The 14,891-nt window shown below is 42.4% G+C and overlaps 1 protein-coding gene across 1 annotated transcript in view; it reads left to right on the forward strand.

The window, feature by feature from the left end:
- LOC126518354 (leucine-rich repeat-containing protein 40-like) overlaps window positions 1–14,891 on the forward strand; it is a 34,415-nt gene that overhangs the window by 9,743 nt on the left and 9,781 nt on the right. The window contains exons 7-12 of the mRNA XM_050168213.3: window positions 1,602–1,865; window positions 4,928–5,094; window positions 5,279–5,386; window positions 5,829–5,939; window positions 8,028–8,105; window positions 11,916–12,101. Of these exons, the coding sequence (XP_050024170.2) occupies window positions 1,602–1,865; window positions 4,928–5,094; window positions 5,279–5,386; window positions 5,829–5,939; window positions 8,028–8,105; window positions 11,916–12,101 (914 nt within the window). The remainder of the gene's footprint in view (window positions 1–1,601; window positions 1,866–4,927; window positions 5,095–5,278; window positions 5,387–5,828; window positions 5,940–8,027; window positions 8,106–11,915; window positions 12,102–14,891) is intronic.

Consider the following 14,891-nt stretch of genomic DNA (forward strand, 5'->3'; position numbering starts at 1 on the left):
CTCTGTATAAGAAAATTCTCAATATAACAAAGTATTTAACCTTTTGTGACTTGTTCATAGGACACCATTTATTTAGAACCTAAATTTAACTAAATGTGTTTATACACGATTTCAGGGTAACGAAATTTCACTGCCACCGCAAGAGAATACCAAGACAGTAGATAAGAACTTCTGCAGACACAGATGGTCAGGTGGCTGAATTACAAACGGCTGCTTGCGAATGCACCTCTGAAATTGTACATCACCGTTCAACCAAGAGTGACTGCCGAAGCGACTCAATCCAGTCTATCGCGTCTTGTGCGCTGTATGCATGGGGTGCGAGGGAAAACCCGCGAGGGTGAGCCAAGAAGGTAGCATTATGAGCACCATCTTGCGTCGTCCCATGCGACCAAGAGAAAGGGGCGGAAAAAGGGGCAAGCTCGCGGTAACGTGATCAATCACGTACGAGAAGAGGGGAGGAAGTGGGGTGCAGGTTGCTGCACATCTCGTTTTACATTGCAGCTGAGCGCATATGCAGCTTGCGCCTCTTGCTTTAGAGATAATCAGCAGCATGTACAGAGAATGGGTGCGCCGAGATGGTGTGTCATCACGTGTGCTGTTTTTCCTGCACATTTAATACTATAGGTTGCATTATCAGCCATGAGGGTGGAGTAAGTTTGGCTGGCTTTGATTCATGCCACCAATGTGAAGATATCGTCGACATTTCATGAAACCGTATCTGTCATTCCAACTCTCAAGTTAAACAAAATTATTCTTTATTTTTCTTATTCAAGTTTGCTTTCTTTTGATTGCCTGATAATTGGAAAAATTTTGCTGCCCCTTCTGTGTAAAAAAAATACACCGACGACTGTACTTATTGTATAGAAGATTAAATTTCAGTGGAGCAAAATTTCTATATAACAAAGCAAATTGCCGATTTTACTGATTTTGTTATTGTTGAGGTTTAACTACCTAGTACAGTCGAACATTTTTATAATGAAGCCATGTCCAACACAAGATACCTTCATTATATCCGATAATTATTATAAGTTTATTTGTTATCTGCTTGTACTAGTGACAACAATTTTATATTAATTTTGTTATTGTGCATAATTTCTCTTATCTGTGTTTGTTATAAATCGAGGTCAGATTGTACCCCTGATAGCATAATTCCGTTAGAATAATCGCTGCACAAGTGCTAAAGTTTAATTTAGGTGTTCAAAAGTGCATTGAAATGCATCAAACAGGCTAATTCATATTTGTCAACGAAAACTGTGAATTCCAGAACTGTGGCTTACTATAAGACCATTGCACATATTGCTCATGTCAGTCTTTCTGGAGGGTTTCTGTACTCTCTGCATGTTGATCTTATCAAGCAAGTTTATGCATAGCCTGAAAAATGTGACCAGTGCAGAACAAGGATCACGTGGAGAGTCGAATTTCAAATGCTTTGTTTTGAACAGACCCACAGTTTTGAGGGCGTACCACCCGAGCAGCCTCGAGCTGCACTCTGGCAGCTGCAGACTGCACCAGTGTTGTCATACCAACTCCAGTGAGGCTTAAGTTGTTCAGAGTGTTTGCACTAACTGTTTCAGAAGGTGGAGTAATGCATTGCATTGCAGGAGCTTCACGTTGGTAACAATGCCATTGAGGAACTTCCCATTGAGGTGATAGAGACATTGCTGGGTCTCAAGACACTGGACCTGAAGTCCAACAAGCTCTCGACCCTGTCGCCAGACATCACCATGATCCAGGGCCTGGAGCGGCTCGACCTGTCGAACAACAACCTCGCCTCACTACCCTACGAACTGGGAACCCTTGTTCACCTCAAGGGTCTCGGTGTGGAGGGGAATCCCCTCAGGGCCATCCGCAGGGACATCGTCAAGGTGGGCTTGCTTGCACTGGTGTCAAAAGGGGTTAGTGCAAGATAGCAAAAAAAAATTGGAGGTCGCTTAAGCTTCGCCTTCAAGAGTGGAACGCGATAGTGTTATCACACCCCGTTCGCACCGCCTACTCAAACGATCTATGCGAGCCAAACGTCGGGATCGGCACGGAGAGCCGGGCCGTGACGCGCCATGAAGGCGGACTCGATCATGGGGCGAGTGGCGCGCCACGTGTCGGGGCAGCGCTGTACATTGCGAGGAGGGGGTCTTCTGTGTTTGCTGCAAGATAGCTCTGCGTGTGCGCGGAGTGCAGAAGAAATGTAGCGGAAACGTACTTCGCTACTCTTGAAACTGCGACTTCTGTAATTTACATGGTCATAATTACCGATATGCACCGCAGTATAACTTTCTACGGCACGTTTCTAAGGCAGCACCGCATTCACTAGAGGCGATTTTGTACCGCTTCGAACGATCGAACTCGTGGCTGAGTGGTAGCGTCTCCGTCTCACACTCCGGAGACCCTAGTTCGATTCCCACCAGCCCATCTTGCAAGATGTTTTTTATTTATGAAGTGCCTTCCGGGATTTATCGCTCACGGCTGACGCCAACACCGATGGCGACGACACCGGATTTTCTGCGGCACGAGCTCCTTAATGCGTTAAAAAAAAGTGTGTAAGATACAAAGAACATGAAAGGGAAAATTGTCATCTGCCAGACAGTAGCACAAAGCCACATACTAAACGAATACGGTTCCTCAGAATAAAAGGGATTCAGGAAGAAAACATTCTGAGGAACCTGTACAGGCGTTTCCTTTCCAGCTCCATGCTGCAGTCAGATGGGTAACTACAGTTTAGTGACTATTCCTTTCCTTGAACCTTCCTCCGTTTCATGAACCTTCCTCCACCTTGCGGACTTCTGCAGAACTGATTTGCCATATTCTGTGTTCATTTGGTTTGAGTTGTCGATTATTACTTTTTAATTAGTTTTATATTCTTTATATATAACACGATTGTCCTGTTTACAGTTGTTTATGTATTAGTGCATACTGTATAACCTTTGGTTTCTACTGTCATTCCTAGAATTCACATATTCATTGTTGAAACCAGTATTCTATGTATCATTGTTAACACATCCTTGTCATTTATTCTTTAGACGTACTTGGCATGACCCCTTTCGTGCTTTGATCTCAAATGAGATTGACAGTATTTCTAAATAAGAGAAGTTGACAGTCACTTTAGCATACACTAAAGAGGATGAAGGCAAAAGCCTGCGTGCTCATGAGTCATTCATTCAGTTACTTGACACTCTCATTCTAATGCATTGTTACTTCCTATTACTTACTTCCTCCCACCAAGGATAGTGGGTTTGAGTGCCTTAATTAATTCTATCTTAACTAACTGTGCCTTAATTAACACCAAAGATTGTGGGTTCACATCTCACCGATGGTCATGGGTTCGACCATCAATGCTGGCATCATCAATTTTGGTGCCATTGAATTTTTGTCCCACCAAAATTTAATGGGCTTGACTCAAAGTGGGTTCGACTCCCACCAAAAGTCGTGGGTTTGAATGCCTAATTAAATTTGCCTTAATTAACAGAAAGGTCGTGGATTTGACTCCCACCAGTGGTCGTGGGTTCGACCATCAATGGTGGCATCATCAATTTTAGTGCCATTGAATTTTGGTCCCACCTAAAGTCGAGGGTTCAACTCCCACCAAAGGTCATGGGTTCAAGTGCCTTAATTAACATAAAAGGTAGAGTATTTGAGTACCTTAATGAACTATATTGTAATTAACTATCTTAATTAACTCTGCCTTAATTAACACCAAAAGTCGTGGGTTAGACTCCCAGCAATGGTTGTGGGTTTTACTCCCACCAAAGATTGTGGGTTCGAGTGCCTGAATCAACTTCACCTTAATTAACACCATAGCTCGTGGGTTCTACTTGCATCAATGGTCGTGAGTGCCATCATCACTTTTGCTGCTATGGAATTTTGGTGCCATAATGCCAGATCGTCAATTTTTCGATAACGCATAATGCTGGACAACAGATTTTCCGACCCATGAGGCACTTAAGGTCCTTAATAAAATTAATTCGGCCTCACACTTCCATCTACTGACCCCCTATTCCTATGGTAGAGTGACTGTCCCAGAAAGGTGTTGATCTGCGGTTTTATTCCTGGTCCAGGACTAATTTTTCAAGATACTTCAGCCAGGATCTGAACCTATAAGAGTCACACAGTGCTTAGAGGAGACAAGTGGGGGTCTGTTGATTAATAGATCAGTTACTTTGACTTGCAAAATGTAGTCAGAGGTGAAATTTTATGGAGTCTCAACATTAGGAAATATGGAGTTTAAGGTAGGCATCATTTCCATTGGACAGAAAGTCAAAGGTGTTTGGCATAGATTTTGTCTTTCAGCACACTCAAGTCATTTGGTAATGATAATGTTGGGGTCTTTAAAATTATTCGTTGTGGAAGACTGACGGAATCTAAATATTACTTTGGCTGACTAAATTGGTTATAAATGAGTAGGTCATACCACTAAAACAATGTTGATAAAGCTGCTGGGCTCTTATTTATCGAATATTTTATTAACAGCCTTTTAAATATAGCACCTAAGAAGATGACACGTGGACCTGGTGGTTAGCCAGTATAACACATATCCCAGACCATGGCCTCCGAGATTTTCAACATGCTCAGGTGCTACCTTATCTCAGAGGTTACGCCAAGGCACAGCGCTGGTTCTCAACATATTTGGTTATATGTCATTTCCAGCAAGTGGAAATGGGCATATCTTTTCTTTTTTTTTTAGTTTATCAAAAGCATCAGTTTTTGTTAGCTTTTTGTGGTGCATCCACTTGCATTTCAAATGCAATACTTTGCATCAAGGCTGCTCTATGTCTGCATTGTGTGAAACTAGGCTTCTTAAGCAGTTCAATGTTTCATTGCTGTTGGACTCTAATACAGGACATTGTGACCAGGTGCGTGCTTTGTGTTGTGTCTGAGAAACGCTGATGTATCCCATGAGTCTACAGCTGTTACCTTTTGCTTTTTACAAGTACAGAGGGGTACAGTGCACCTGCTGAAGTGGCTGCAAGATCGGCTGGGCGAATCACCAGATGGTGCGGCCCACAAGCGGCTCTCCGGAGGAGCGGGCCTCAACGATGGCTCTGATCTGATCGAGTCCATTGAGAAGTTTGCCCTCAAGACGACCCATGCACTGGAACTAAGGTGGGCGCAGGAGTCTCTTCTTCATCCATGTGTTGGCGATAATCTTTCGGTGCAGTGGGCTGCACTGTTTATTGCCAAATGAATTGCCTAGCTGCTTTACTACACGCATTGTTGTAGAGTGTGTGGGACATGTGCAGATGACATGGGGTGTTTCTTGTTTTTTTTTCCTTTCTCTGTCTTTCAGCAAGCGATCTCTGCATGATGTCCCCGAGGAGATTTTCAAGATGGCGGCTGAGTGCGATGCCAACACGATCGACCTCAGCAAGAACGCCCTTGAATCTGTTCCAAAAGGGTACGTTCAGATTCTTTCCATTAGCATGACACATGACGGCGTGGTCGTAGCATTGAATAAAAGTAATTGAGTTTCATTTGGTGGATGATTTTGATTGAATGTTGTCCACACACTACTCTAGAGGGTTAAAGATCAAAGTAAACTGAAACCGTGAGCATAACATTTTCATTTTTAAATTGGTTTGTTATTTCAGCTGAACGATTTTGTGTTGTTATGGTGTCAGGAAAAAAAAGGAAAGTTAGGTGTTTTTATGTAAGTAATGACGTTAGTGTATAAAGCCTGGTATAGCTGTGTTAAACATGGTGAATTATTGAGGGTTAGATTGTTTCTGTAAAGTCAGCTAATAAATGCATGCAATATTATTCAATTCATAGGTAAATTTAGAACTTCAGCATTTCTTTTTTTTTATTTGCAAATACCTGTTGTTTATTCATGTTCCCAGACTTGAAGCTGCCTGTCCTGTCATGACAGAGCTGAACCTGAGCTTTAACAAGATAACAGCGCTGCCGGGCTTCTTGTGCCTCGCTACGCGACTTACATTCCTGGATTTGAGGTAAGTAAACATTTTAAAAAAAATGTTGTTAAGTATGCTTTATAGTCGCATTAAACTACTTAGCGAGAAATTAGTTTAATTTGACTAATCTGCAGTCACCTTAACGAAAACTTATTTTCATGAATTTTTGCAGTCCCAGTGACTATTTTATTGACATTCTCGTGATGTAAATAACCAGTAAAGTGCCCTGGTTAAAATTTCTTAAGGGACTTTGGCTAAGTTCAATGCCTCACCTCCATTTCAAATCCCCAAGGGAGACATACCGTATATTCTGGTGTACTATAACAGTCATACTTTCACAAACCTTTAGGAAAAATTAATACACAAGAGATAATTTTAAGCTAGTCAGCATCATCACTTAGCAACTGTATTGCAACAGTGGTGTGTCTTGGGCCTCAAAATGGCGACCTTGTCCTAGAAAAATTGCCACTATTGCCTGATTGGGAAAGCATGGACAGTGACATTAAGGTTTAGAGTTGTGCTTGAACTGCTCTGACAGCATCATAGCAGGTGCCACATGTTTGCTTAAAGGCTGGCCACAGACGAAATTTTTTCCACGGCACATAGGCTTAACCAATGCTGCTTTCCCAGGTGTTGGCGACAAAAGTTATGGCTTGGTGCCGAGTCAATGCAGATCTATTCGCTGTAGCCATAGGGCTTTTAGAAAGCTGATAAACCTCCTCTACAACGAAAGTGAGAACCTGGGAACAGCTTGAATCATGCCAACATCACGGATCCCGTTTTTGTTGACATCTCTGACAGCTGACGTGTCCTGGGGTGCTGTAAAAAAAAAAAAAAAATCAAGCGAGACGCTGTGCACCATATGTAATTTCGATTCGAATTATACAATGGCTCAATAGTGAATGGGGTGGTGTTCCGCAGATGTGTGCATTATCTAGCAGTTCTGAAAAATCTTTCCGAGTCCATAAATGAATTCTTCATCTTTGGCTTTAGTATTTGGCTATGAGCAGTGTCAATTGCAATGTGACTTGCTCACCAAAACTGTCAATGGTACACGTCTTCAAATTTATATTCCTATGTTCTGAATACTTAAAAAATTCTGAACACTGAAATTTGAACTGAGTTGAATACTGAAGAGCGTAATATTCGACTGAATTTTCCAAAATATTCAATATTTGTACAGACCTACTCAGCCTTTTACATGAAGGAAAAATCTGTCATCTGCCTGGTTAGCATTTGAATGGTTTGGCTCCATGCATGATAACGTGGTAGCAAAAGTAGTTATAGGCCACAATAGATCAATTTATTACACACTACTAGGATCGGGACCTTTTTTGTCTCCTAGAGATTGCATAGTTTTGTATTTATTGCAAGCATGTCTACAATCGAACATGTCTCTGGACAGCCAAGGCCACAGGTTCAGCATTTAGAGCGCAGCTCTCAGGTGCGCGTTCCTGCGGCGAGCGTTGGTGTCGGCATTCTCGGCGTAACCGAGGGATCAAGCACAGCGAAAAATGAAAGAGCGAACGTGAAGCGCAACGGGCGACGAAAGACGGCGATAGTGATGAGAGCGCGAGGTGGAAAGCAGAGAAAGAGCGTGCAGCTGGACCATGAGGTGGAAAGCGAAGGAGGCGGATGTAGCAAAAGTGTGAGAACATAAGCATAGTGCCGCACAAAACGGGCTCTGCGGCAACGATGGCCCCGAGATGGCACCAGAGTAGCACGCATTTCTGTTCACTGATGACGCCGTCAGTACGATATATGGAAACAAAGTGCTGCATGAGCGAAAGTCTGTCTGGAGTAGCTGCTGTGAATCGTGCCCACGCATCACCCATGCGCTGCCTCTTGTGATCTCCCGATTAACGAGGCAGTAGTGCCACACTTCACTTCATTTGAAACGTGCCACATGAGACAGGTTGTCCATGCCAGCGAATATATTGCAAAATGACAACATGTGTAGAACTCAAATTTCGCATTAGGGAGTATCATAATTGTCGGTGAATTTTTTTTTTCAGGGATCATGAGAGTAACTTGGGTATGTTAAAAGATTAAAGTGTATACTGTTGATGAGAGCCATGTGGAAGCTTGATACTGGCCCTGTTTCATGCTTTATTCATCATTTTTTAGGAACAACCAGCTAAGTGACCTTCCTGGGGAGATGTCGGTCCTCTCCAATCTAAGGGAGGTCAACCTGTCATTCAACAGGTGAGCCCCAATTGCGTGTGGAATAAAACTACTGCATTCTCACATCCACATCACCCTGTGAAGTTGTTTGGTGAAGAAATGGAATAGGGAATCTGCTGACCAAAAAGGATAGGTTAAAAGACTTTTCAATTAATTAGGACTTTTTAAATTAATTAAAGTTCTAGTTTTATTTTCTGTGAACAAGGCTTCTGTACAGAAGCCAAAACATCTTAAGAGGTTTTTTTAACCTCTTCTTTTCGGTCAATGTTTTGAGTATTTCATCCATTTGACATACCTCCTCCTGACGAAATGAGATATCATTGAACAATTGATTTCACGAAGTTGTTTGATTGCCGCACTTTAAAAGCAAAGTTCCCTAGCCCATAACTTTTACTGCTTGACTGTGCTGCTGTGTAGTGGCATAATTTTGAAATAAATTTTTATACTGAATAAAAGCAGGTCTGCTTGTAGCCATGTCTGCATGCTTACTTATTCGTATATTTGTATGTGTTACAGTCAAGCCTCTGTATAACGAAGTTGCATCCAACACAAAAATACCTTTGTTATAACTGGGACAAGATTTCTCAAGAATCTCGTTTTCGAAACGTTTGCTTGTGCGAGTTGCCGGTGCTATGCTTTCCTCAGAGGTCATCAGTGTGACAAAGCAGAAGTGCCAATTCAACACTGCCTACTCTGTGATGCAACAGGCAAAGCGAACATTCAGAAAGTGAGATGCTTGCACGATGTTGCCCCTAACGTTGACTATAAGCATATGCCATATATGCTCGTATAAGGTCCACGTTAGCTTTTTCTTCTTTCGCGACGTCAGGTTGCAGCTCATTATGGGTACACCACTTACAATGCTCAGTGCACGTATGCAAAAAAAAAAAACAACGAAAAAATCGTCATGGCCAGATTTTCATCTTAGTTCATCGTTGACGGAACTTCTTATGCTGCCAAAGTTCCTGCTGGCGGCCTGTTTCCTGAGCTCTTTGACGTATGCAACTGCTCAAAGCTTGAAAGGGTTAGACTACCAGCTCGTTGGTACGGATCCATTGAAGAAAACAGGGCTAAAAACACAGACAAGAATGGAAGAAGACAGGACGAGCGTTGGCTGCCAATAATTTGTTTTATGGTGTATGTGTGCCCAAAGTTAGAGAATGTCACTCTGACAAGTCCTGCAGTAAGAACCACTCTTCCCGTTTGGTGCAGTGCAACAAACAAGCTATTTATGAGATCCCCACCACGTATGGCAGAACATATACAATTAAGCCTCGATAGAACGAAGTCAGTAAAATCGGCAATTTACTTCGTTAAATCGAAATTTTCGTTCTATTGAAATTCAACCTTTTATGCAAATATATCTATATATATTGTGACGTCAGAGTTAAGGGCCGACCTTTATTGAGCCTGAGAGACGCGGTGAAGGACCCTCGGCCCAGTCTACTATGATGATGCGACTACCCACATGATGAAGAAGAGTATACACATGATGATGATAATGTACAGATGATGAAGAAGTGCACAATAAATGCCCACAATATTTACAGTCGAACCCACTTATAACAATATTAAGGTGCCACAAAAATTCCATTGTTATAACCGAAAATTGTTATAATCGGGTTGCACGAAAAAATCAAAATAGGGGGATCGCGGAGCTGTTGTGAGAAAGCTATAATGGCAGGGAGGCCAGTACTCCTCCCCACCACCTTCCTCCATCCGGCTGCTGATTGTGTTCACTCGTTTAACTGCTTCCCGGGAACTCCGATCGCATGTGACAAGCCGCGGCTGTTGGCCTTAAAGAATGGCACTGCTATAACAACTGCAAAGGGGGGTCATGGTTAGCAAGTGATATGCAAGCACTGCTGAGGCATCGCATTGGTGGACCCAAAGGGGGCCTTTTAAAAATTGCAAGAAGGCTGCTGCGGCAGCCTGTCAGCTTGAGAAATCCAAAAGAAACGCTGAGGCGAGATTGCCACAAGCATCTCGCCACGTACTTCTCACTGGCTTGCACGAGAAAACCCTGTGTTCGTCAGCCTTGCATGCTTTACACGAAGCTTGCTGACATCCTTCTCCAAGGTATCCAGGTGCTCCACGTAGTGCAGCAGAAGGTTCCTCGCGAAAACTAAGCCCCTGAGGGACAGAATCATCTGCCGGACCTACTGTGAGGACAACGTTGAGGTAGTCTGCCCTACCACGTCATGGCTGCCGTCGCTATCTGATGCAAGCAAGTTCGCGATGATTGCCTCATCAGTTAGAAGCACTTAGTTTCCAAATCTCTAGCCGTGCGCTGTTTTTTCACCGGCAATGTCATGCATTGCCAATGATCAGCGGGCAGATCAGCCATCTTCCGTTTCGACGGCGAGAAACTGCATGGCCAGGAGTGATTTCGAAGCAAACAACGAAGATGAACGCGAGCAATTAAGCTGTTTGTAGAACTGCGTTGAATGAGGAGCCAGCTAGCAACATGCGAGCAACCTGCGAGCAATGCAGTTGGCGCGGTTCATTCGTGTTTCGGAGGGTGGGGTGGCATAGAGCTGTGGGCGCAGCCCATTCGTGTTTGGAGGGGTGGAAGGGCGACAGGAGAGAGACGCGCAGAGATGGCTGAAAAATGAGCGTGCGGCGCTGTTGGAGCAGCGGCCCCATCGTGCAGCAGCTCGAACTTCTTGTCTTCTTTTTTTTTTTTTTGCTTTTCAAGGATTTCGCATTTCGCTGCCTTTCAGCTCGGTCACCCAGCAGCCAAATTTCATTGCTATAATCGATTGCGGCATTGGGGCATTGTAGTAAGTGGGTTATTTCACCATGGAAAACGTACAAAAGCTGACGGTGCAGCAGCTTCTCATTGTCATAACTGACATATTGTTAAAACCGGTGTTGTTATAAGTTGGTTCGGCTGTATCACCGTTCATTCCGGAACAATCTCTGGTGCTCGCATACATTTGAAAACCTGCAAACCAGACTCTTTCAATATGGAATCAGTGGCAACATTCAAGAAATTTGTAATACAGTATGTGTGCCTTGCACTGGGCAAGAAATGAATAACAGGGACAAATCTGGTGACAAACAGTCCCCATGAAAAATGGAAAACAATGGATATATGCGTGATATTTTCATTAGGTGCTGATATCCGCAAGAAGCATTATAGTTGTACTTTACTATGTTCGTTAATTTATGTCTGTGTTGTTTCCGCCACAGTGCGAGTGTATTGATATAATGAACAAGCTCTTTAAACGAATAAGCCCTGTAAATTTTGCTGTCTTTTTTGTCTCTTCGGGAACATAAAAGCAGTTATGGCTAAGGCACAGCTGCTGTAGATTTGCCAGTGAAGCTACACTTAATGGGCTGATGTCGCCCTTTGCAAGAGAACAGTCAATGCCACTATGCACTTCTTGTGTCCTTTACAAAGCCCTGTTTGCATGGACACAATGTGACCTTGATAACAACTTGATAAGGGTGCTTTTGAGTCCTCAAAAAGGAAATAATATAAGAATATGAAATTGGAGATGTTCAGGTTTGTATTTTCTTGAAAGAGAGCAGAAAGAATTGTGAGGACTTCTTTTATTCTTAATGCGTCTGTTTTGGCCTCTAAGTTTGGATACAAAGGCATGTTACGTTACAGAGTTAAATTACAATAAGCCGATCTCATTTGTGCAGTGTTTGCTGGAAAACAAGGGAAGATGTTCAAGCTAGTGGGCCACAGTCTCATAATTGGCTCAGGCTAGTTTAGTAATCGTTAATTAATTTTTTTTAAAGTTCGGCTTGCTGTTTTGATCCTGTGTGCAATGTAACAGAACACCCCATGGTATCAGGATTTGTTGTAATGCACTGCAGGTTCTCACGCCTTCCTGAAGTTTTGACCAGCTGGGAGTCATTGGAGATATTGTTTGCATCGGACAACAAGATTGAGGAGCTGGATATGACGCAGCTGCAGAAGTTGAAGCAGATTGCTGTGCTTGATCTCAGAAACAACAGCATCCTGCAGGTTCCACCCGAACTGGGCAACATGCGACAGCTTCGGTGAGCGCTGGCTTTCTTGTTCATTTCTTTACAAGTCACCAATGAGGCGGCATTTTATGTTATGACAAAAGTCTATTGCTATATGCATCTGGATTCTTAGCAGTGGGCTAGTTGGCAAAAGAGCATAGGTAAGGTATACTACAGATGATACAGCATAGCTTCTCTGCCTTGAATGACACATTTGAAAGTAAAAATTAAGAGCCAGAAGACTGCTTGGTCAATCTTAAGCCAATCGTTGTCTAATTTATTGGCCATTCTTAGAATTTAATTTTAGAACTCTCATGTAAGGTCGGCACATCTTTGAAATCAAATTTGTGGAATATCAGATGCTCCTCTTTGTTACTGTGACCTTATAATGTATAGACATTTTGATAGATACCATTTCTTGTTATGATCATGGCTATCAAAATAAGGGTCTGTATCCCACTGAATGTACAGAAACGTCACTTCAGGAAATGCTGGTTTTGTAAAAGGATCCTAATAGCAAAATTATTTTAGCTGTATCAGTAAATTACCCTTCTATAACACCGAAAATGCCACTCTTACCCATGATAGAAAGCTCCGTAAGGTAGATCGCGCCCCCACTTTAATGTTTTCCCACCTGCTCATTGTAAAGTCATGCATTTTGATGGCACCTGCTTGGGTCTAATGAATTTTTTAACGTGATAGTTTTAAGGGGCCCGTGTTGCAGAAAATTGGACGTTGAAATTGGCGGCATTGTCTGTTAAAGAACTGAACCATGCATCCAGAACCATGCAGGCTCTCCGCGTGGCGCATAGGTGTTACTGGACTAATTGAACTTCTTCAAGTAAGATGCGTCAGAAAATTCGTAAAGCATGATTTACAAATAACCTACAGACATGATAGCGTCAGATTGTAATTTGAATATGCGAGGAAGCGTAATTCTGTTACGTGGAAACTCAAACACGAACCCCATTTCCAGCTGCTGTTTGAGGTCTGTCTTAGTAAGAGCGCCACGCCCCGCTTGGTTCCTTGCAACACCATCTACATGGCGTTCGCTTCCACGTATCCACGGCAGCAGCGGTGCCTGCCTTGGAGGGAAAGAAAAGAAAATAGCCAGAAAGTTCGCCTTCTTGCATAGCATTCGCCGTCATCAGTTCCGGGAAAACTTTATGGTTACATAAGCTGCAGTTGCCGGGAAGCGTGAGAAGCAGTCAGGGATCTTTCAATGCTATCGCATTCAACTCTTCAAGGCAAAGCTTAAGCATCCTCCAAATTTTTATCGGTAAGGATCAACTGCATCATATAATAAAAGAGCCAAAGACAGGACTTATCAAGTTTCAAAAAGTTTGCTGGGCCGTGTGCCACTTAAATAACGCTTTGAAGTTTGTGATGTGACACTGACAAATTAGCATAGGGGCTTTGGCACAAAACTCTGAAAATGAAATTTTGCCTTTATTTTTCTGTATGACTAAGCAACCAATCAGTGCGGAGTCAGTAAAATTAAAATTTTGAAAGAAATCTTTATCAGTGTAAATTGACTTTACATTTTTCTTTACATCTCTTTAAATATGTAGTGAAGGGATGACCTAGTCGCAAATTTTTGTTAAGGAAAGGTAATACAGTCGACTTTCATTAATTCGACCCTGACAGACCTGACGAAACTGGTCGAACTATCTGGCGGGTTGAATTAAACAAGATGCTGTAAAAATGCCAGAACACACTGCTTATTCATTTGGCAGTATTTTCCCTATTTTAACACACCCCCGAATCAAATGCGCACCCACTATTGATGTGTTTAATGTAGAAAACTAACATAGAAATGACATTAAAGCTTCTAAACAAAGTAAAAATCTAACGCACACCTGAGTTCTTAGCAAGGAAAAATGGGCAAGAATCTAATATGTGTTGGCCAGTTTTCTAAAGTCAGTTTATCCACAATATATGTGTTATGCGGTAAAGCATATGACCATCGTGAAGGCTGTATTTGCATCGTGCCTGAATGCACCACGCAAGCAATTTTCGGCCTTACTGTTCTGGAAAAAGAAAAAGATGCATGTTAGAATTGGGTAAATATCGTAATCAGACATTGTGAGCTGTGATTATTGCTTGAAAGTCTTCCTAAGGCTGGCCGAAAATAGGTGATTTTGATGGGAGATGACGTGCATTCAATGCATTCACTATCCCATAAGTTCTGCTGAGTCGAATGCTGCCATTAAAGGGGCTGTTGGTGAGGTCACCTTAAGGGTCAGGCACAAGCGTGCTGACTGATCAAAGTTGAATTATCCACTGAAGGCCAATTTTAGGATTGAATTAACGAAACTTTGGGCCTAGAGAAATGCTTGTGTGCCGGCTGGAACCTTTGACTGGGACCGAATTAACCGAAAAAAATTGAATTCACCAGAGTCAGTTAACAGAAGTGTACTTTAGTTTAACCTCTTCCTTTCTTCTGAGCTCTTTCCTTCTATTTGCGTTTTTTGTGCTAACATTAGCGGTATTGCTCTGGAAAGAAAATACTGCTTAATGACACCATTCGTCTAGTGCTTGTTATGTCTTGTCAAAATTTTGTGCTGTAGTGACTCGTTCTCATAGACCTGGATCTCTATAAGACATTAATATTTCTATCACTCAGTCATATAGCTAACCTCAGCCATGCTGTTGCATTTGTGTAGTGCTTACCGTAGTTAGTCCTTTCAAAGGCCTGTAATGAGCTACAGAAAATATTTTTCAGAACAAATCATGCACAGACTAACCAAAGTAGAGGTCACTGTGCACATGATTTTTGATGTCATTAATTTCTCTCAAATTCATTAGTTTAATAAGTTTTTG

This window comes from Dermacentor andersoni, chromosome 11 (genome assembly GCF_023375885.2).
Source record: "Dermacentor andersoni chromosome 11, qqDerAnde1_hic_scaffold, whole genome shotgun sequence".
Taxonomy (NCBI): Eukaryota; Metazoa; Arthropoda; class Arachnida; order Ixodida; family Ixodidae; genus Dermacentor; species Dermacentor andersoni.